Source organism: Rhamphochromis longiceps, linkage group LG13, assembly GCF_057381845.1.
Source record: "Rhamphochromis longiceps isolate RC_006_pf linkage group LG13, R_longiceps_female_GT1.1, whole genome shotgun sequence".
NCBI lineage: Eukaryota > Metazoa > Chordata > Actinopteri > Cichliformes > Cichlidae > Rhamphochromis > Rhamphochromis longiceps.
The window spans coordinates 11,192,069-11,213,678 of NC_140569.1; the positions used below are offsets into that span (position 1 = coordinate 11,192,069).

Sequence of the window (21,610 nt, forward strand, 5' to 3'; positions counted from 1 at the left end):
GACATTTGCTGCGCTCACGCTTCCAGAGAGTCACTACTGATCTCGCATTTCTGCTGTGTGCAGGCAACAGGCGCAGAAGACAAAGTCTGGGACTGAAACAATATGAACAATCTGATGTGAAACAGATTTGACACAGACCTGGAGGAGACATGAACAGATTTTATTCAATGCAGATGGAGGAGCCGCAGAACGGGAAAGTAAAAGAGTCCTTCAGGTTTGTGGCGGAGGTGAAGAAAGATGTGTGGAGAGACAGCAGAGAGGAGCAATCAGAGCCCACCTGTTCTCTAAGTGTCAGAAAGATCTCCTACACAGTCAGGTAAGTGCTGCTGACAACCAACACGAGTAACTCAAAAACAGACTCAGAGAATTTAACTTAATTTACTCATTATTACTTGACTGTGATTGTCTGATTATCTGATTGTTCATAAAGAGCTGATTCTTCCCACAGCCGAGATAGACATCGTGTTGAAAAAAATAAAATACTAATATCAAAAATACTGTCCTTGTCCTTAAGCGTGTGTGCATATATACATGTGTTTCACAGTGAACGTGTGGGTCCGTGGTGGGACTTACCCTCCTACAGGAAACGATGGACTCGTCAGATCCTGAATGATGTCTCCTTTCATGTTGACAGTGGGAAGATCATGGGCATACTGGGCAACTCAGGTTCGAGGTTCAGTTCAATCCAAGAGCCAAATGTTTAAAGTGAAAAAGAAATACAACGTTTTTTTATCAGGAAGCGTTAAAAATCAGTTAAATCATGAGTGTTTTATGCATATGTGTCTTTATCTGCACTTTTCATTATAAAGGCTCAGGAAAAACCACATTGCTGGATGCCATCTCAGGGCGGATTGGGAACCAGGGCACGCTGCTGGGAGAAGTCTTCGTTAATGGTAGAAAACTGAAGCAAGAGCAGTATCAGGACTGCTTCTCCTATGTGCTACAGGTAAGACAAAGAAACGTCCACGCATCAAGATTTAACTCATAGCTTTTACTTATTATCCCAGTATTGCATTTCTATTGATACAATATTGATATAATAAGCATTCATAAATAATTAAAAGTAATATTAATGTTAATATTACATAGTGTTATATGTGTTAATATTATAAACATATAAAATATTATGTGTTAATAACTATTAGGTTACATATAGGTATTACATAAATTACATACAATAAATGTTAAAATAACACAACAATTGTGTTTAAGTTAAATTAACAGACTTTTATTTACACTTATAAGAAAATTGTTTCTCTGTTTAAGTTAATAAAAGCCTTGGGTTGCTTAATATCCTTAACTACCATATCAATTTTGACATTTTTAAACTCGTCATACGCTTTTCTGTTGCTTTATTACAAAAAACATGTACATTTATAAACAATTTACTGTGTAATTTTAAACAGCTGCATAAAAAGCACATTTAAATGGTAATAATATACACAGAAACAAAAGAAAAGCGGTCTAAGACTGCATGACCTCCATACTTTGTTCAAATTTCGGATTCTAATCCTTTCACAACATCAGTTTTTTGGGGGTCAGGAGTTCGAGTGGTTCGATCACTGGATCCTCACGTTCAATATTTGGCCAAAGTGTCATTGTGTAAATACTGAACCCTGGTTTAAAATCACTGCACACCTGAATGATCAACGGTTCAACAAAAAACTTCCTCTATTACCGTTTAAGTTTATTATTAATTATTATTACATTTATTAAGTTGCATACTCTCGCACACACTCAGATGTGCATGCTAGCTAGTGACCACTTCACACGAGTGGATGGAAAGGGTAAGGCTAAAATAAAATATCAGTTTGACAAACTGAATCCTTAGTAACGTCCAAAAAGCCTCTAAACATTTTTTTTTCACAAAAAAATAAATACAATAATTTCCAGCTACATCTACACAAGTCAAAAGAGGGTCCACAGGCATTCACCAAACATTACAGATACTGAACCCCAAACTGACTCCAGTGCATCCATTAGAGTGTCAGTGTGTGCATAGTAGTAAGACATACCTTCACAATGGTAAAGAATTCATGGATTGAAACCCAAATGAAATTTAAAAGATGGGCCCAATCCCATCTTTTAAATTTTGAGCAATCCTGCTAACAATCAGATGGATAACAAACAAAAAGTCAAAGCAGTTGAAATTACATGACTTCTAATAAAGGACAATTTATTCCCAATTCATAATTGTCACAATTGTCACTTAACAGAAGTTGAAACCCAGCAGTGGACGTGTTAGACAAATGATTAATGGGAGACTGAACAGAGTTTAAAGTAATTAGCAAATAAGTTCATGCACATTTCACTTTCCTGTAGTTCACACAAACACTCATTAAACTTTCCACTACAGTTTCAACTGCAGCTGGCCTCATGCACATAGCCTGTATGTATTTAGTTTTGCCTGTGGTTGTACAAACCGCCACAAACTCAATGAACATTCTGCAGTAACTCCTGAAAAGCTGCCCTGGCCTCCGTATGAAATTAACTTAAGACCCCTGATAGCCTCCTCATATATGTAATCTCGCAATGAGAGGTGCTCAAGTGTATCCAAAGCCTGAATTAAAAACACTGGTTTAAAACCAGCCTTGCTTCTTTTCAAATCATCTCTCCCCTCTAGCTGATAGCTCCCCCTTCTGCTCTCTAAGCCTCGTCATTAACTTCCGCTGCTAAGCTGTAGATGAGGAGGTGATATGAGCTCCTCATATTAAAGTCATTCAGATGAGAGAATAAGGAGAAGTGGGATTGGGAGGCGCCATGTGTTAATTGAAGCAGGCAGCAGGTTCAGCTGGTTTAAGTCATGCGCCTGTGCCTGTGTGTATGCACACATCTGAGGCAAAGGTATATTACAGATGGGTCGCACTGGCATATATGAACATAGACGTTCGTGAGGATATACCGGTATGCTCACTGTACGGGGATGTGCTACAAAGATGCTATAGATGGAGAGAGTGTGACATAAAAGTATCCAGTCCAAACATATACTTCCATTTGTTTACTGATGACCACTCAAGAGAAATACTGAGATGTTTTCTTAATCCATCTCCTTGAGGAATAGAGGTGGTAGTTTCTAGTTTTAAGGTGACCAAATCACAATTTACAGTGTTTTTTTGTGTCTAGTTTCTTTTCTGTTAATGCCCTGTTTTCTCTTTCTACCATTCTTTTCCAGAGCGATAACTTGCTGAGTTATCTGACAGTGGAGGAGACTCTGACCTACACAGCTCAGCTGGCCCTGCGGAAACGCTCGGCTGAAGCTATCAAGAAAAAGGTGACTTTAGAGCTGCGTCTGGGTATTTCTTTCATTATTTTCTTAAACCTGGCATCTCTGCCTGCTACAGAACATATCCCAAAAAATAAATAAATAAATAAATTACAGGCTGATGGATATCAGTATCCACTAAGATGTCAGCACACAAACAGTTTCAGTGCTTATTTGGATGATCAGCTTAATCTTAGAAGGTGCATTGCTGTGTTGTTTTATATTTTAGGTTAGTTAAGTATGGCTGAGTTATTGCTTCACAGAGAGTCGTGTGCAGCATCAAGATGACTGAGAATGTGTTACAATTTGTTACAGATCTCTTTGCTTACAGCACATAAATGCTGCAAATGCCCATTTTTAAAAAAAGAGTACCTGACCTGACATTTAAGAACGGCAGGTCAGTTGTTCTCAGCCTAATATTTTGTTTGAGTCCCTCGCTCTGAAATATTTCCAAACTGTAAAAACAGGAAAATATTGCTTCTCCTAATCTTGTGGAGCAAATACACTCATCAAGGTCTAATGAAGCTCATGTGGTGCTTGGCACCAGCAGTGGGTCCTTTGGATCTTGTAAGTTTAAAGTGGAAACAAGATGAGTTTTTTTCTGGTGCTGGTTGCTTCTAGTTTTTTCTTTCTTGTTCTTTTGAACATTATTTTTTTAGACTGTGTAGATTGTTGCTGAGGTCAGACTCAAACCCCTGAGCAAATTTCTGAGTATTGTTCCCATGAGCAGGGTGATTATTTGAAGAGTTCACAGCAAATCTTTTCATAATAATGAGGGGATTTTATTCCAAAGTTTTAGCTGATCAATGTATAATATCTCCTGCAGGCCCTTTTTTAGTAGATTTGCTAATAGTTGTAACTCTTGTCTCACCTGAACCTTGACCTCTGGCTCCCATGTAGGTGTCAGCAGTGATGGCTGAGCTGAGCCTTAGTCACGTGGCCCACAGTGTTATTGGAGGTCAGGTTTTCCCTGGGATCTCCGGGGGTGAGCGCCGAAGGGTCTCCATTGCCAGTCAGTTACTTCAGGACCCAAGTGAGTAGTGCACCTCAGGAGATCACCTGAGGAGATTTACACAAGTTCATCTCTGACCAACCTGTTTCCTCCAAAGCAAACATTTGCTGTCGGTTTATATCAAAATAATGAGGTGACGCAGAGTAAAAGTCATTAATCACTCAAATCTTCACTTTTAATAGATGTAAAATAGATAATAAGAGGGATTAGAAGTGATTTTCAAAGACTTTGGCAGATAAAAGAAAATAATTATATATAACATGCTTTCATAAAATGTTTCAAAATATGTCTTTGGTGGAGTCGTGAAAAGGAAAGTTTCAATGAGGTTGTGTCTGAACTTTGACTGGGCCATTGCACCACCTTGATTATTTTCTTTTTCAGTCATTCTGTTGTAGATTTGCTGCTGCTTGTTTGTCAGACTAGCAAACTGCCAAAACAGGACTGCATATAGTCCCATGAAAACTTTCTTTTTTCCCACGACTGTGGGAGAATGCAGCAGAGGGAGGCAGAAGGATCAGACGCATGAGAACAGTGGAAAGTTCACCACATAACCTGTCTCTCCCCAGAAGAGTTATGAAGTCCACACTGGAGAAAAACAAAAGGATCTAAGTGAGACAGGAGTAAGAAGAGACAGAGAAAAGGGAGAGATGGAGAAGAGTAATAAAGGACTGGGTTATCACACCGTAAGGGGAATGAGCAGAAGCCCACCTCAGTGTGTGTGTGTGTGTGTGTGTGTGTGTGTGTGTGTGTATCCCAGGTGTAGTTTATCAGGACTTCAGTCCTCTGGGGAGGATGGAGGGTCTCAGTCCTCATTCAGGATTAAAATGCCCATGAACACACTCACACACACAGAGTCACACACAGAGTAATGAGGAGTTCCCATTCGGTGACTCTCCAATCAACCAGGAAATGAATTAATCTCACAATTAAAGTATCTGCTAATTCCACTCTGCTTTCATAATGCGAAGAGCCAATCTTTTAATTGTCCTAATTAGAGTAATTAACTAAAAAAAAGAGAACTCACTTATCTCCGCAAGTTAAGTCGGCTCCACAGAGAGTCCTGCAATGTGCCACTTAATAAAAAGTACATCTGAGAGTTTTTACTTAGAAGGAAAAAGTTATTGTCCTGCCTTTCACTTATTCTCAGTGTTTCACTGCGTGACAAACCTGCAGTGACAGCAGTGATGTCATTGGGATGCTGTCGTTGCAGGGGTGATCCTATTGGATGAGCCGACCACTGGTCTGGACAGCATGACCGCCAATCAGATTGTAGTGCTGTTGGCAGAGCTGGCCAGGAGAGACCGTATCGTCATAGTAACTATCCACCAACCACGCTCTGAGCTCTTCAGGGTGGGTTTTTGAGAAGAACTGGTGAAAAAGAGAATGAATGGCTTGTAGAGTCAAACTCACACCTATGTGCCAACATCAGCTACATTTATCTAACTCACAGCTAAAGAACTTGTTTTGTTTTTTTATCAGAATTACACCACTTCATATATTAGACACATATTAAGAAAACATTTTGGTTACACTGTACACATGAGTCTTTGATCCTTTGATAGTGAATGTTTTGTGAAAAGTTGCATGCTGATGGAATCAAAGGAGCTTGAAAAGAAAAGCGTCTGGACTTCTTTAAGTTGCTTGAAGACGTTTCACCTCTCATCCGAGAAGCTTCTTCAGTTCTAAGGTCAAATGGTGGAGAGTCCCAGATATAAACCCAGTGGGAGTATCCCGCCAAAGAGGGACAAAAGGACCCCCTGATGATCCTCTAATCATCTGAGCCAAGGTGTGAAAATGGGTGTGGGTCCCAATCAGCCAGAGTTTCGGGTGAGTTCATTGTGAAACCTGGCCCCACCTTATCATGCGAATTCCTGAGATCAGATGGCCCAGGATGTGAGTGGGCGTTAAGGCGTCTGGGGAGGGATCTCAAAACTGGATTATAGATGGCAGAGAGTTGGTGTCGTAAACCCCCGCCTGTGTTCAAAGATGGTCGCTCACAGTGGACATAGATGGCTTCTTTCACTCCTCTTTCAAACCATCTGTCCTCTCTGTCCAAAATGTGAACGTTGACATCCTCGAAAGAGTGTCCTTTGACCTTAAGATGCAGATGGACAGCTGAGTCTTGTCCTGTGGAGGTGGCTCTTCTGTGTTGTGCCATGCGCTTGTGAAGTGGCTGTTTGGTCTCTCCAATGTAGAGGTCTGGGCATTCCTCGCTGCACTGTACAGCATACACCACATTGTTAAGTTTGTGTTTTGGAGTTTTGTCTTTCAGGTGAACCAGTTTTTGTCTGAGTGTGTTGCTGGGTCTGAAATGCACCGGGATGTCATGCTTGGAGAAAACTCTCCTGAGTTTTTCTGATACACCGACTACATAGGGGATGACAATGTTGTTGCGTCTGTCTTTCTTATCCTCCCTCGCTGGTGTCTGATCTTCTTTTCTGTGCCTCTTTGCTGACTTTATGAACGCCCATTTAGGATAACTGCATGTTTTGAGTGCTTCCTTTACATGTGTTCCTTCTTTTTTCCCTTCAGGCTTAGAGGGAACATGTTCTGCCCGGTGGTGTAGGGTCCTAATCACTCCAAGTTTGTGTTCCAGAGGGTGATGGGAGTCAAAGGGGAGGTACTGGTCCGTGTGTGTGGGCTTCCGGTAAACTTCGATGTTGAGGTTGCCGTTCTCTTCAATGTGCACAGCGCAGTCCAGGAAAGGCAAACAGTCGTCCTTTGTGTCTTCCCTGGTGAACTTGATGTTTTCATCCACGGCGTTAATGTGCGCAGTGAAGGATTCCACTTCTTGTGTCTTGATTTTGACCCAGGTGTCGTCTACATATCTGTACCAGTGGCTGGGTACTCTTCCTTTGAAAGAGCCAAGAGCCTTCCTTTCCACTTCCTCCATGTAAAGGTTGGCTACAATAGGTGACACGGGGTAGCCCATGGCACAGCCATGTTTTTGTCTTTAGAAGCCTTCGTTGTATTTGAAGTATGTTGTGGTGAGGCAGAGGTCTAACAGTGTGCAGATCTGATCGGGTGTGAAGTTGGTCCTGTCTTCTAAGGAGCTGTCTTCTTGTAGTCATTTTCTGACAGTCTCCATGGCCGCTGTGGTGGGTATGCAAGTGAAGAGAGAGACTACATCAAAGGACCCCATGGTTTCATCTGGGTCCAGGGTAAGTTTCTGAACCTTGTCGGTGAAGTCGGTGGAGTTCTTGATGTGGTGTGGGGTGTTCCCCACGAGAGGAGCAAGGATGGTAGCAAGGTGTTTTGCAATGTTATAAGTGGCTGAGTTTATGCTACTGACTATGGGTCTGAGTGGGACACCTTCCTTGTGGAGGTCAGGGGCCAGGTTTCACAATGAGCTCACCCGAAACCCTGGCTGATTGGGACCCACACCCATTTTCACACCTTGGCTCAGATGATTAGAGGATCATCAGGGGATCCTTCTGTCCCTCTTTGGTGGGGGGGGGGGGGGGGGGGGGGGGGGGGGGATACTCCCACTGGGTTTAAATCTGGGACTCTCCACCATTTGACCTTAGAACTGAAGAAGCTTCTCGGATGAGAGGTGAAACATCTTCAAGCAACTTAAAGAAGTCCAGACGCTTTTCTTTGCGAGCTCCTGTGACAACGATGACTGAGAACCTTCACAGACATGCTGATGGAATAATATTGTTTCTTTGTGTGTGTCTACCTCCAAGGTGTTCAACAGGATAGCTATAATGAGTCGTGGGGAGCTAGTATTTTGTGGACAAACAGAAGAGATGGTGGATTTCTTCAGCCAATGTGGATATGAGTGTCCAGAGTACTGCAACCCCTTTGACATCTATGGTACAGTATGACAGGACCCAGCACACTGCACGGTGTTGTGTTTTTATTATAAGTCTTCTTTTTTTTTTAAAAAAAAGATGATTTTTCCATAGCTTGAACATTAAAAATTCAATTTGATGTCAAACAGTTGACTTCACCTCAGTGGACACACGCAGCAGCGAGAGGGAGGCAGCCACATTCACTCGCATGCATGAAATCACTTCAGCCTATCAGAGGTCTACCATCTACCAGAGCATGCTGGAAAAAATGGAGCAGAGCTTGCAGAGATCAGACAAGCCCGCCATACCCTTTAAGAGCAAAGAGTCACCCAGCGGTGCTGCCAAACTTGGAGTTCTCCTCAGGTCAGTGTGCTTGTACACACCACCCATAAATCACTATTTAAAACTGAAATATGATCACAATATTCCAGGTACAAATTACAAATGTCACTTAGTGTGCTGCTTTATAAAAGACATGTAACATATACAGATTACTTCCATGCATCATGATGATTTTTTTGTAGGGTATCAGTAGGTAAAACATTTGCTCATTAATTTTGCCTTTCTGTTCTGTGTGCAGGCGCACAGTAAGAAACCTGTCCAGAGACAGGATGGGTGTTCTGATGCGTCTATCCCAGAACCTGATTTATGGTCTGTTTGTGGCCTTCTTCGTCATACATTTAGACATCGACGTCACTAAGGGTGCTGTGCAGGACCGCATCGGCATAATCTATCAGAGCATCGGTGCTTCACCATACACGGGCATGCTGAACGCCGTCGCTCTCTGTGAGTTCCGCCAACACCAAACATCTGCTCACCAGGATGAATTAGTACATTTACATTTGCACGTCCCAAACACCAGGATGTTGCCTGACAGTTTTATATTAAAAAAAAAAGAGGAAGCTGGATAAAAACTTTGAGTCAGTAACTTGAAAACATGATTTTTTTCTTATTCAAAGACTAAATTAAAACATAACTCAGAAGCAGCTTTGCTCAGTGCTAGTACTGACTCTTGATTCAGGATAATGTTGGCTTCCTTCTCTTGGACAGACAGATCCAATGAAGAGCTAATAAAAGCAGTTTCAACACTTGGAATCAACTCCAGATTCCTTTATCCGCTTATAGAAAACACACACACACAGAGGGATTAGGTATCAATTAATTTTGAACTTCTGAAAATATCTCAAATTGACTTTAATTCCTAATCAGCTAAATGCAATACTCTTGTTCAAACCCTTGAATTAAAGCTGAATATCTGCACTTCAATGACATCGTGACTAAATTGCACTGTTTGACCACTGTGGTGGTGTACCGAAACAAAATCACAAAAAATGTATCACTGTTTGAAAATGTATGGACTTAACTGTATAAAATGCTGAAAATAACAATTAGACAAGACAAAAGACAAAATGTGAATGTCGACTTTGTTGTCCATACATTCACTTAATCTATGTGACGTTACAGCACATCTCTGTGCATGTTTCTAACAACATTTAATCCACGAGGTGGGTACTTGTTAGTTCTGTGAAATGGATATGAGGCATGTTTATCGCAGCTGTGTGTGAGGCCACTTCCCCCTGATTCAGTTGTAAAATCACTTTAATTTCTTACTTACTTTTGTCACCTTTGGCAAAACTGTGTAAAGTCTAGCTTAATCTTGGATGTTAAAGGTATGTAGACTATTGGAGATAAGAATACATGAAAGAAAAAATGTCTATTAGAAGACCGTGCATGAAGTCATACTTTAGTTGCTGAGGAGATCCTTCAGTTTACATATTTGAAATGATCATTGGGTGTTCATGACCTTTAATCTGTTCAGAGCTCAATGAACCCGAGTGCCATTTTACCTACAAACCTAGAGAACCTACAATACAGTACAATATTGTGTGCACATAGATTTCCATGATTAACAGTTTTATGGGTTTTTTAATAATGCATGCTTTGACTTAAGATAACATCAAATACAGGGAGAGAAAAATTTGCACTAAGTCTCCTGTCAGCATTTTATAAACTACAACCACAGCAGTGTCTTGATCTTTTATAGAGGACTTGTGACCGCCTTTTAACCCACTTTATTTTTAATGTCAGAGAGATTTATGATTTTTATTTGTGGTTTAACAAATAATTTGGTCGTTAGTGGCTTTGTTCAATATCTGGGAGACTTATTTAATGAGTGAAAAAGTAAGGTTAAGAAAAGGACAACAATCAATAGACAAAATAAAATACAACTATTTCCAAAAAGGCTCTATTGGAATGTGGGTTTCAGTGATAGGAATGGATGAATGAATCATCTTGGCTGTATTTCCTTACTGTCGGTGACACCCTTCGTCATTTACAAGGTTTTATCAAAACATAATAAAAATGTTCCAGTTCTTGCCAGATCTGACAGGTGAAAAACAACACTTGACATATCACACAGTGTCATCATATAGGCCAGAAAGCAGAAGCACTTTGTAAAAAATTGAGTACACCATGATTCAGTAGCTTGTAAAACCACCTTTAGCAGTCTTACTACATCAGTCTCTCACACGGAGGGATTTTTTGAACACTATTCTTTACAGCATTGCTTCAGTTCATTGAGGTTTGCAGGCATTTGTCTCTAGAGAGCCATTCTGTTAGAGATTTGCTGCTGAGCTTGGGATCATTGTCCTATTATTCTGTTAGCCAAGCTGTAGCTGTAAGACTGTCAGTCTGACTCAAACCAAATCAAATGCCCTCCACTCCCACAGCTGACAGTTAATAGGTGTTTGTGTGGATATGTTGTGTTTGGATTTCTCAGAATGTGACACTGTGCCTTACAGCCAAACATCTCCACCAAGGACATTGTTCCAGATGTCTCGTGGTGTCTTCAGCTGCAACTTTAAACCTACAGTACACTGTGCTGCCATGTAGAGAGAAGAGATTTTCCCCTGGAAACCCTTTTTAAACAAGCCATACTTGATCAGTCTACTTTTCTTTGTGTGCGTGTGTGTGTGTGTGTGTGTGTGTGTGTGTGTGTGTGTGTGTGTGTGTGTGTGTGTGTGTGTGTGTGTGTGCTGTCTTGAACGTAAACTTTTAACTATTTTATGCTAACCGGGCTCAGTAGAGTCTGAATTGCAGCTGTGGGGTTTTTTGCAGTTTCCATGAGCATAGAAAATAAATTTGCTCCGACGTCCACTCCTGGGAAGGCTGCCAACTGTTTTGAACTCTTTCTCACTGTAGAATGATGTCTTTATAAGCCTATAATAATTACTTCTTGAAGATTATATCTAACATCTTTATTGTTTGGCATAGATAGGGATGATTGGACATGCTGATGTTTAATTAACTGTGTGCATTTGATCATCAGCACCTACCTGCTACTTACCTCCTTAATTCCTTTGGCAGTAGTAAAGATGTACTTAGTTTTTCATGTACTGCTTCTGCATTTTGGTTTAGTTAATAATAACATGGTGCAATATGTCATCTGTTGTTTTTAATCTGCGCTTGTATTTACCTAATTTGGAGGACCAGATGATTTTTATTATGTCTTGATATATAAAACCTAAGAGAGTATACTTTCTCTTTCCTATGACTGTATCAACATAGTCTAAAATCTTGGCTTCAGGTCTCCAGCCCTCACAGACACTGAGGAGAATAGATGTGATAAACGATTGGGCTGAGCTGAAGTCAGCCTCTGTAAACACTCAAACAATCAGAGGTTGTGCTTGGGGATATCATTGTGACCTTCAGTCTCAGAGATAACAACTGATAGGATTCAATGAAAAGCTTTTTTTTTTTTTTTTTTTTTAAAGAAACAGGCCCATCAAGTTGTCTTGGTAAATTCTTGGCATAAAAACAAGAACACCTGAAATATGGAGCGATTGCAAAAATGCATAATCGCCATCATCCTGTTAAAGGAAAGCCCTTTTGATATATTTTGTTTTCATATGCATGCTTTCAGTTATGAGACAATAGAACAGAATGAACTGTTCATTATAATATGCAGATTTTAAAGTACTGGAACTGAATGAAATATGGAAAAGGTAAAACTCCACTTAAGAAATTTTTCTGGGTTTTGTACTCTTGAAATCATCATATTTTTCCCAGTTTAATGTAAATTTAAAAACTGCAAGCAAAACAACATTAAGCCTTTTATACATACATGTGCATGTGCACAATCACTCAGCATTATTATATCCCTTGAATAATCAGTCTCAGATTTGGCAGGCATCAATATTTGACAGTATTCATTTATCTAATTTATATCTATTAAATATAATAAAGTTACTCTTTAAAAAATAAAGGAATAGGGTCAGGGTTTGTTTTTTGTTGGGGTTTTTTTTCAGATTTGGTTGATTTTATATCGAATGGACCAGAAGTCACTTTTATCTTTTTTGCACCCTTTCTGTTTTTATACTCACAGTCCCAGCATTGCGAGCCATCGGTGATCAGGAGAGTCAGGATGGACTCTACACTAAATGGCAAATGTTCTTGGCCTACATCTTCCACATCCTGCCCCTCAGCATCCTGAGTGTCTTCATCTTCACCTCCTTCCTTTACTGGTTGGTCATAAACTTGATGTGTTTTTGTGTTGGCGGTGGAAGAAGCACATTTATCCACTCAAGGATTTTGGTTTCATAGTCATCAATGTCTCTCCTGTGTGATTGTCTCTGCCTTGCTTTGCTCTCAGGACAGTGGGGATGCATCCGGAAGGTTTGCGCTTCCTGTGTTTCACTGCTGTAGTTCTGGTGCCGCATGTTATAGGTGAGCCAATTAAATAAAAGGGTAAAGTGCTATTTTGGGGGGCACAAATTGGTTGAATGCATTTAATAGCCACGTTTCCACTTTCTTTATCTTTTAGCTGCACATATTCATGTTTGTTTGTTTTTTTCCACTCTCATCAGGTGAGTTGCTGACTGTGGTGCTACTAGGTGTGGTCCAAGACCCTAACATGGTCAACACTGGAGTGGCTCTACTCAATATTGCAGGGATAGTGGTGGGATCTGGCTTTCTAAGGTAAAATCCCAAATATGCTTAACTTTATGATGAGAAAACTTGTGATTTAGAATTTATTGAAAATGAAGGTATAATAATGCTAACTCTCAGGACATATGCTCACTTTCCTCTCCTCTTCTTTGCAACAGGAGCACCCAGCAGATGCCACAGGTCTTTCAGTGGCTCAGTTACCTGACTTTCCAGAAGTACAGCTGTGAGCTGCTCATAGTCACGGAGTTTCATGGTCTCCAGTTCACATGCAGTAAGTTCATTTTTAACATGGGATCATCCTATGCTAGAGGGAATGCTATTTTGTTAATTTGGCCAATATCTACACTATTCTGCGAGTAGTGTAGAGGATAAAGCAGGAAAGATCATTAGAAATAACTGATTTCAATTATCTGTCTTACATTTGATCTTTCTGCTATTGGTCCTTTTAAGACTGATTTATAAAGGATGGGTTCAGGATCAGTGGTCAAAGTCACTCAGCAGCACTTACAGTCATTTAGACTAAAAGGCACTTTCAGAAGATGAAATCTCTTAACACTTTTTTGTGTTTTTGTGATTACAGATAATTCCACATCTTTGCCGGGAGCTTGTGTGGTCACCCATGGCAATCAGATCATTGAGGAGGGTTATCCTGGCGCATTGTCCCGATACACACTAGACTTTGTTCTCCTCTACGCTTTCCTGCCTGCTCTGCTGCTGCTGGGCATAATTAGCTTTAAGATCAGGGACAAGGTTGTGCGTCACTAAGCCCACAAACACACCTTTGTGGGTAAAATCTTCTTTTTAAGTTAAGCTTATAAAGCATTTATGTTATGAAATTCACTATTCAGAGATGACCTACACCCACCACTGTATTAGGTACACCGTACCCTTTTTGCTTTCTTGATAATAAAGGGATGGACATTTTCAGCAATACTCAACAGACTGTTTAAATGATGGCCACCTGGTAGCAGCCCAAAGTGTGCTAGGAAAATAAATTACACCACCAGCAACAAACTCAACCACTGATATAAGACAGGATTCATGTTTAGTTTTTGTTGCTGATTATGCCAAATGTTGACCCTACCATGCAAATGTCATAGCAGAAATCCAGACTTTTGGTGAGTTTGTGTGATTTGTACCCTCGGTTTCTCTTTTCTAAGCTGACTGGAGTGGCACATGATGCCACTGAAGCCCAATTGCTTTAAGGTTTGACGTGTTACGCATTCAGAGATGCACTTCTGCTTATCATAACGAGCGCTTTTGAGTTACTGTTGCTTTCCTATCAGTTTGAGGCATTCTGACAATCAAAAAGCCATATTTTCTTTTTCAGAACATTCTCCTTAAACCCAAGAGATGGTTGCACTGGAAAATCCTAGTAGATCAGCAGTTTTAGAAACGCTTCGACCTGCCTATCTGGCACCAACAACTATGTCATGATCAAAGTCGCTTAAATCCTCTTACTTTCAAATGCACGCTTTGAATTTCAATGTCTTACATTGTTACCACGTGATTATCAGATTAAACATTTGTGTTAAAGCACTTTAACAGGTATACCTAATAAAGTGGTAGTATAAGCACTTAGAATAAGTTTAAATGTTTACACTTGATGCACACAATGTAGTACAGCACGGTTTATCTCTGTTCACTGGGATGAAGCCATGCACATTAAAACACTTAAACATCTGCAGATGTTCTGTAAACTACTTGAAACATGTTACCTGAAAAACGAGCATGTTTATGGCATGTACAGTTTTCTTGTGGTAACCTTAATCCTAGAACCACTGATGGCCGGGAAGAAAAAAAACATAAATTTGTTTGTTTTGTTTGGAAGAACAAACATTATTATTGGTAAGCTAAAACTATATTTTTCTTGATTAAAATGTCAGCATTTATTTATGTAATTATAGAAAAGTACAACAGAAAATATAATACAAAAGTAAACAAATAGAATATATATACCCTGTACATTATAACATGTTGTATGTGTGTAATAAAGCAGAAGATATCTCATGTCTCCAGCTCTAGACCTTTCCATGATTTCGCTGCATTCCTTTTATACTGCTCCAACTCCTGAAAAACAGACAGATGTAACACTTTTCACATATTACTGAGGCAATACAAGAAAATCAAAACAGTGCAGGTAAATGCAAAAACACACGCTACTGTGAAGAAATACTCAAGACTAAATCTGATGATGCAGATGAAGGAAGGTTCCACCAAAGGCAAACGTTTTCAATCTTGTTCTAATTTTACTGTTATAAATTTTAACATACACTCAACAAAAATATAAACGCAACACCTTTGTTACTGCTCCCATTCCCCATGGGATGGACGTAGAGACCTAAAATTCATTCCAGATACACAATATAACCATCCCTCCCAAACAGTGGTCACAAATCAGTCCAAATGTGTGGTAGTGGGCACATCTGCTATATTGAGATAATCCATCCCACCTCACAGGTGTGCCACATCAGGATGCTGATCTGACATCATGAGTAGTGCACAGGTGTACCTCAGACTGCCCACAACAAAAGGCCACCCTGGAATGTGCAGTTTTTTGTGCTATTGGGGGTCTTATATTTTTGTTGAGTGTATAACATGCCAACTTTGGCGTATCGAGTTTGAGATGCAGCCCTCTGGTTTTTTCCAGCTGAACATTGCACGTCTGACCTTGTTTGACTCCAGGGACGACTGGCACACACCTGAATGCTCCACACTTCGAAAATGCCAAAACGTCTACGTCTACAGAGGCGCTCACACCTCAGAGCAGTACTGTGAAACTTTCTTTTTTTTATATCAGTGTAAATAACCACAAGACACTGAAGCACCTAAACTACAACAAATACACATTAACTAGGGGAAAACAGAACTATAGTTAATTAGCTTAAAACTCTTAAGATTGGTCTTTATTTGTATTCGTACTGAACTATGCATTTATACATTTTTACTTTGCAAACCTATCTCTAAATTCATTGTGTTATCTCTCAAATAAAGAGGTCATTTCTGACTACCATGATCTGCTGAGATTCTTTTTAATCCAGACTAGAGGGTGCTGTCTAGAAAGGAGTTTCTCAAGACTTATTTGGAATTAACCTTTAGCCTGTTTTTCTATTGAGTTCTCAGACCACACAATGGCTGAGTGAAACGACGAGCGCCAGGTGAAAGTCAGTCAGTGATAACAGCCGGTGACTCCATCGGGTTACTGCAGTTCAAGTTTCAGAGTGGCACTATTGCAGGCAGGAATGAAGACAGCTAATCTCTAAGTTTATCACCACAGGATATAAAGTTACAGCCTGTTCATTTCAAGACAGAATCACTACTAGAAACAGACTACTGAAGGACAAAGTGTTACTTTGGAACATTAACCTTCTTTAAGATGTCGAATGAGTTTCTCCATTTGTATATTTTGTACAGCGTACACAGTTTTTAACTCTGTTACCCACGCCAAACAGGCCATGTCATTCGATTGATTTGTCTGTTTGTTTAGCTATGTTTGTTTGTTTAGCTATGCAGGATTACTCAGAATGTTATATGAACAGATTTGCATTGAATTTTTACCACAGCCTCGAACGCAACAATACAAATCTGGATTTGGATGCAGGAATTTTTGGGGGATATTTTACTATTGGGAGATGGAAAAATTAGACATCACATGATATCTTTGCAAATTCATATAAAATTGAAATAAGGAAAATCAGATAATGTCAAACTGAACTGAAGTCAGATATCCTTCTGGATCCAGAGACTGAAGTCCTTCTGTCATTTCGACCTTGCAATTTCAGACTGCCCTTAATAGTGTTTAAAAAAAGAAATATACAATATATTTTTATTCTGACTATTAATATATTATATATTCATTAGCTTTTGTAACTTTGTATCCCACGAGCTTGTCATTTTAAGCAGGGTTATTATTTTATAAACACACATATCTTAACAGCCTCTTTTATCTGGGCTGCCATTATGTCTAATCCCTTTATCAAATGAAACTGTGCTATGTCACAGAAACTTATCTTCTTCATTTTGCGTTAAATGCTTTAGTGATTTATTATCTTCCTAAATACTTGCTACCCCTCAGAAGGAGGACAAAAGTCAGGGTCACGAATCTGAGATAAGTGAATGGGAATTCTGATTACCACTGATTAACCACCGTACTGCCAACTCATGAGTCAAGAGACTTGACTGCAGTAGGTCTGTCAAAATAAATGCAATGCAAACACGTATATAAAGTATTACCTGGTCTTTCTGGGCTCTCATGGCATCAATCTGAGGCTCACTGTACTGGGGATCTTTGGCTGGATCCTTTAGCTCTCTCTGCTCATTTGTACTCTGCAATGACAAAGTTGGTTAGACGAACAGATGCTTTTAAATCATGCAAAAGAAAAAGTAGTTTGTCTACATAAGTTGGATTTTGCAGAAGACAAACATGTTGCCAGAAGCTTAACTACCTCTGGGGGGAAGACACGCTCATACACTTTCTTCCAGAGGTCTTTTGGATTTTTAGCATGGAGAGACGTTATATCCACATCGACAGTAGGTGGGGAACCTATATTAACAGATTTTAAATAAAATATCACACCAAATGTTAAATAAAGGAGGGTGGATTTAAAGGAGATGTTTTGTTTCATCACAGAGTTTTGTAGTTTATTCAAAACTTGAAGACATTTCTACTTTTGGCTACTGGGGGGCGCTGTGCTCACCTATTTGACCGAAGGAATCAGAGCCTGCTGGAATGATGAGCGGCTTGAGGGGGTCAGAGGAAACAGTTTTCCTGATTACAGAAAAAAAGAACAAGAAAAACAGTATTACAGCTAAAACATTAACCAACAGACCCTAACATAGACAGCATTTTACATTTTTTTTGAAATTCTCAATGAGAGCAACACACATTTTCCCTTCAAGAAACAATGACAGTTGTTGTAAGTAGCAGCCATGCTCCTTTAAATGCAATATCTAATACCTCCATCATAAACAAAGGTAAAGATTATAGACTTCTGAGTGTGTATATCTATCTGGAGCTGTCCCATCACATGATTATATAACTAAAGTGAATATCCTAAGCTCACACTGTTTATGAAAACCTGTTCTATATCATACAATTTTTATACAGTACAAAAATGTAAATAAATCTGCAATGAGACTGTGAAATCTAGTATTATCAAGCATTAGTGGTAACATTAAAGTAACTCTATTGACACTATAATCTAAAATGAAAGCCCATGCCCATTACTGCTTTGTGTTCAATGTTGCTTTATCCTCCTCACCCTCTCTCCAAACCGAAAGCCAGGTGCAAGAAGAAGCTCTTGGTTTTTGATATAAGGCTCTCTGATTTGATACTAGTGAACTAATCAAAGCATTAGGAGACACAAACACAAATACAAAGCGGTGGTTAGAGACAGCAAACTATAAGAAATATATGAAAAAGTGCAAAATTATTTGTTAAATACAAATGTGCTGCAGGAGCATTAAAAACGTTCTTACAACGAGAGAGGCCACGTAGTAATGAGCAATAAAACGCAGTGTTTTACTGACAACTTTCTTCTTGTCAGAGTCAAATTCCTGAAAAGCAGATGGGAAAATTGGAAATCTTATATACAAATATTACTGAAATTTATGATCTAATAATAATTCTGTGTACGTGTCTTTTTTTAATAAATCATTTAAAAAGAGTACAAATAGTGTGTTTTACCTGGAAGATGTCGTACTTGCTGCCGATGATGAGCAGAGGAACAGGAAAGGGACTGATCAACTCTCTGTCCTGCTGACAGAATCACAGTTAACTCTGGAGACAGCACCGGCCTTACACACTTTTACACTTTTAGTTGAGATTTGCTTTTTGTTCCCTCTGACAATAAAATATCTATTTTCACCATCTTGGTTGCATTTGTCAGGTCAATGCAAATTTTACTTTGTGACATTTGAGTGTTTAAAAAGCCAGAGGCATGAGTAGTTCATGTAAACACTTTAAATATGCAACTTGTTACGGATGCCTCAGTGCACCAGCACATTTACCCATTGATGACTGTTTTTTTTATCATCCTTATTAATCTGCAGTCTCTTTGTGCTGCATCCCTTGTGCTGATCGACTGTAGAGGCTCACCTGTATCACCATAAACCCTGAGGAGGCAGAGCTGCCTTTTCCCTCAGTGCTTTTTACAGTCTATTATGTATTAGCTGAGATGGAAGTTACTTGTGATCCTGTTCTTGGTTACATTAATTTAGTCTAACGATATTGATATTATTAGATAATACATGGTTAAAGAAATTTGCTTCATCTCACATGTTGAGTTCCTTTGAGTCGTGGATTTAGAAATTGTAACACAGCTATAAAATTGCTGTAATACAAATTGTATGTGTAATGAGACAAGGTCTTACAGGATAGTCTTTAGGTAAGACACGTGCTGCTGAGTGGCTGGGAGTCTGGTGTTTGACTCCGGATTTGGATTTCTGTACTTGGGAGGAGGTTCTCTCTAGGTGAGCCTGTGCAGCCTGCAGTAGCTTCTCCATTGTTCCCCACAGAGCGTTGGGTTTAGACAGGTCCAGGACGAGGATGACTGAGAGACAGCTGAACAAGACAGGAAAGGAAAGATGGTTTTCCTCTGAGGTTCAGACCAAGAAAACATTCTTCTTCTCTACTGACATGACATTGCTGTTCAAGAGATTCAGATTTTAAAGATACAAATAATAATCTGAACAGAAAAGATAAATAACATAATTCACACTGTGAATGTGTCAAATACTGACCCCTATTCAAAAGCAGGATATTTGTAAGAGACCTACCTGATGGTGACAGGAGTGATGGGGATCTGGACGAGGTCTGACAAAGAGGTCCCTCCTCCCAGCTCCCATAGGTGGGCTATGTCTTTAGGCTGAAATAAGTATATAACAGTTTTATCTTGAAGTTACATAAACATCCAGTGCAACCCTAACCCTCTATGGCTTGTTCCACATTTCAGCTGCATTTAATACCAAGAACTAAAATATTTACTTGCATAATGAGCACATCCTGCCACATAAGTACACTAAACGTACTCTCTAATGTGGTCACTGTGCTGAAATACTGGAAGGAAGTTCCTTCCTACTAACGCAAATAAAACATATACAGCATAAGGTGTATAACCACATTTGTCTTCTCATTTTTAAGAGACTAAAGCAAAGTGTCCAAGACTAAAAGGATTTACTTACCGTGTTGTGTCCTCGTGCTCGTCTGCCAAAAGTGTACTCCAAGGCCAGAGTTGGTTTGGATAGTTCATCTCTAGTAGACAAAAAAAAAGTGTGTTTATACAAAGTATGATGTCATGAAACTAACTTGTGCTTTTGGTTAAATATTTTACAGTACCTCATTCGTGTGTTTTCTCTAGATCAGCAGAGACACACTACACTTCCTTCTGGCCTTCTCTGTATTTCTCCATTAACACTCTCAAAGCAAACGGTACATCTGTAGAGGTCGTTCTAGACATGAGCCACACTGCTGCTCACCAATCATCACCCCGTTTCCCAAACAAAGCTTAAACTCTTTCCCATATCTTCATGGTATGTCTTAACAACTCTATCCCTCTGTTGTCACTACAGCTCTGCACATCACGCTTGTTCTTGAAAATCACTACACTTCTTTTCCATTTCTCAGGCATCCTCTCACTCTTCAAGAGTCCACTCTTAGCTCACAGCTGCCATCACTTCCTCCTTACTGAACTGTCCTCCTCTCTCTCATTTTCTTCATTCATTAGCTCTTCAAACTACTTCATCTTCTCAACAGCCTCTCATCATTCATTAGTACACTTCCTTCCAGCTCAATCTTGCCGCCAAGCTAATTTTCTTTCCTTAGTGCCGAGCCTCACATAAGCCTTTCCTTATGTGAGGCAGATCTACATGCTTTCCCAAATTTTTATTTGTTAACCCCTCCCTTTGAATAATTGCCAGCACTCCCTCATCCCACCACCAGGTACTCCTTATGTCAATAGGATACACCAAATACTTTCTTGGCAATCTCCCTAAACACTTCAGCCATATAAAAGCTTTGCCAAATATTGACTGTGAAAGGATCAGCTTTAGCTTTCGTGTTTCACTTTGCATGGTGTAAACTGCCCCTGCAATGGGTCTGAATAGTGAATATGAAGAGGGGTTTAGAGCACTCTAGTCTGCCCGGGCATCATCATACCAACCTGTCCAAGCACCTGAGGAGAATGGACGTTTTGCCCTAAAAAATAAACGGATGTGAGTTTACGCAGTACAGTAACAAGATACAAGCGCTTCCGTGTGAAATCAGTGACACACACACCCCAGCTTTGCTCCCCATCAGAAGCACCGTCCGCTCGTTCACAGCCTCTCCACCGTCCCTCTCCTCTGCACCTCCGCTCTCCCGGCTGTGGACCTCCGCCGCAGCCAGCTCCCATAATGTGTCCGAGCTGACCCATACGAGACGAGACGGGACGAGTCGGTCGACAGATATTACTATTACTGTTATCACAGTAAACAGTTATAATGATAAAATAAAGTAATTCTCACCTTATTTTTGGCATCGAGCTCGATGGTTAGCGAAGGCTACACAGCTAATAGGAAGGCTAACCGTTATAAACGTAACCAAAGCAACAGCGCGTT

General features: G+C 39.8%; 2 protein-coding genes across 2 annotated transcripts; one reads left to right on the forward strand and one right to left on the reverse strand.

The window, feature by feature from the left end:
- The first annotated feature begins 21 nt into the window (after positions 1–21).
- Positions 22–15,036, forward strand: abcg5 (ATP-binding cassette, sub-family G (WHITE), member 5). The gene is made up of 14 exons (XM_085427587.1): positions 22–316; positions 545–666; positions 810–946; positions 3,173–3,271; positions 4,163–4,295; positions 5,485–5,624; positions 7,961–8,090; positions 8,218–8,431; positions 8,649–8,854; positions 12,453–12,591; positions 12,720–12,793; positions 12,934–13,045; positions 13,174–13,286; positions 13,596–15,036. The coding sequence occupies exons 1-14, from the start codon at positions 150–152 to the stop codon at positions 13,778–13,780; spliced, it is 1,971 nt and encodes a 656-aa protein (XP_085283713.1). The 5' UTR covers positions 22–149; the 3' UTR covers positions 13,781–15,036.
- On the reverse strand, positions 14,870–21,608 carry dync2li1 (dynein, cytoplasmic 2, light intermediate chain 1). Its single transcript, XM_085427589.1, has 13 exons — positions 21,518–21,608; positions 21,291–21,417; positions 21,175–21,209; positions 20,198–20,267; positions 19,793–19,881; positions 19,388–19,577; positions 18,702–18,770; positions 18,494–18,571; positions 18,277–18,356; positions 17,713–17,783; positions 17,461–17,558; positions 17,249–17,341; positions 14,870–15,085 (listed from the first exon to the last, which is right to left on the reverse strand). The coding sequence occupies exons 1-13, from the start codon at positions 21,529–21,531 to the stop codon at positions 15,023–15,025; spliced, it is 1,077 nt and encodes a 358-aa protein (XP_085283715.1). The 5' UTR covers positions 21,532–21,608; the 3' UTR covers positions 14,870–15,022.
- Between the last annotated feature and the right edge of the window lie 2 nt (positions 21,609–21,610).

Coding starts and splice junctions, on each gene's coding strand:
- dync2li1 (XM_085427589.1), bottom strand. Junction 21,210..21,290: donor TGATGGGGAGCAAAGCTGGG/GTGTGTGTGTCA, acceptor TTTATTTTTTAG/GGCAAAACGTCCATTCTCCT. Junction 20,268..21,174: donor CTCCTCAGGTGCTTGGACAG/GTTGGTATGATG, acceptor TTTGTCTACTAG/AGATGAACTATCCAAACCAA.
- abcg5 (XM_085427587.1), top strand. CDS start 150: ATGAACAGATTTTATTCAATGCAGATGGAGGAGCCGCAGAACGGGAAA. Junction 317..544: donor AAGATCTCCTACACAGTCAG/GTAAGTGCTGCT, acceptor TGTGTTTCACAG/TGAACGTGTGGGTCCGTGGT. Junction 13,287..13,595: donor TGGTCTCCAGTTCACATGCA/GTAAGTTCATTT, acceptor TTGTGATTACAG/ATAATTCCACATCTTTGCCG.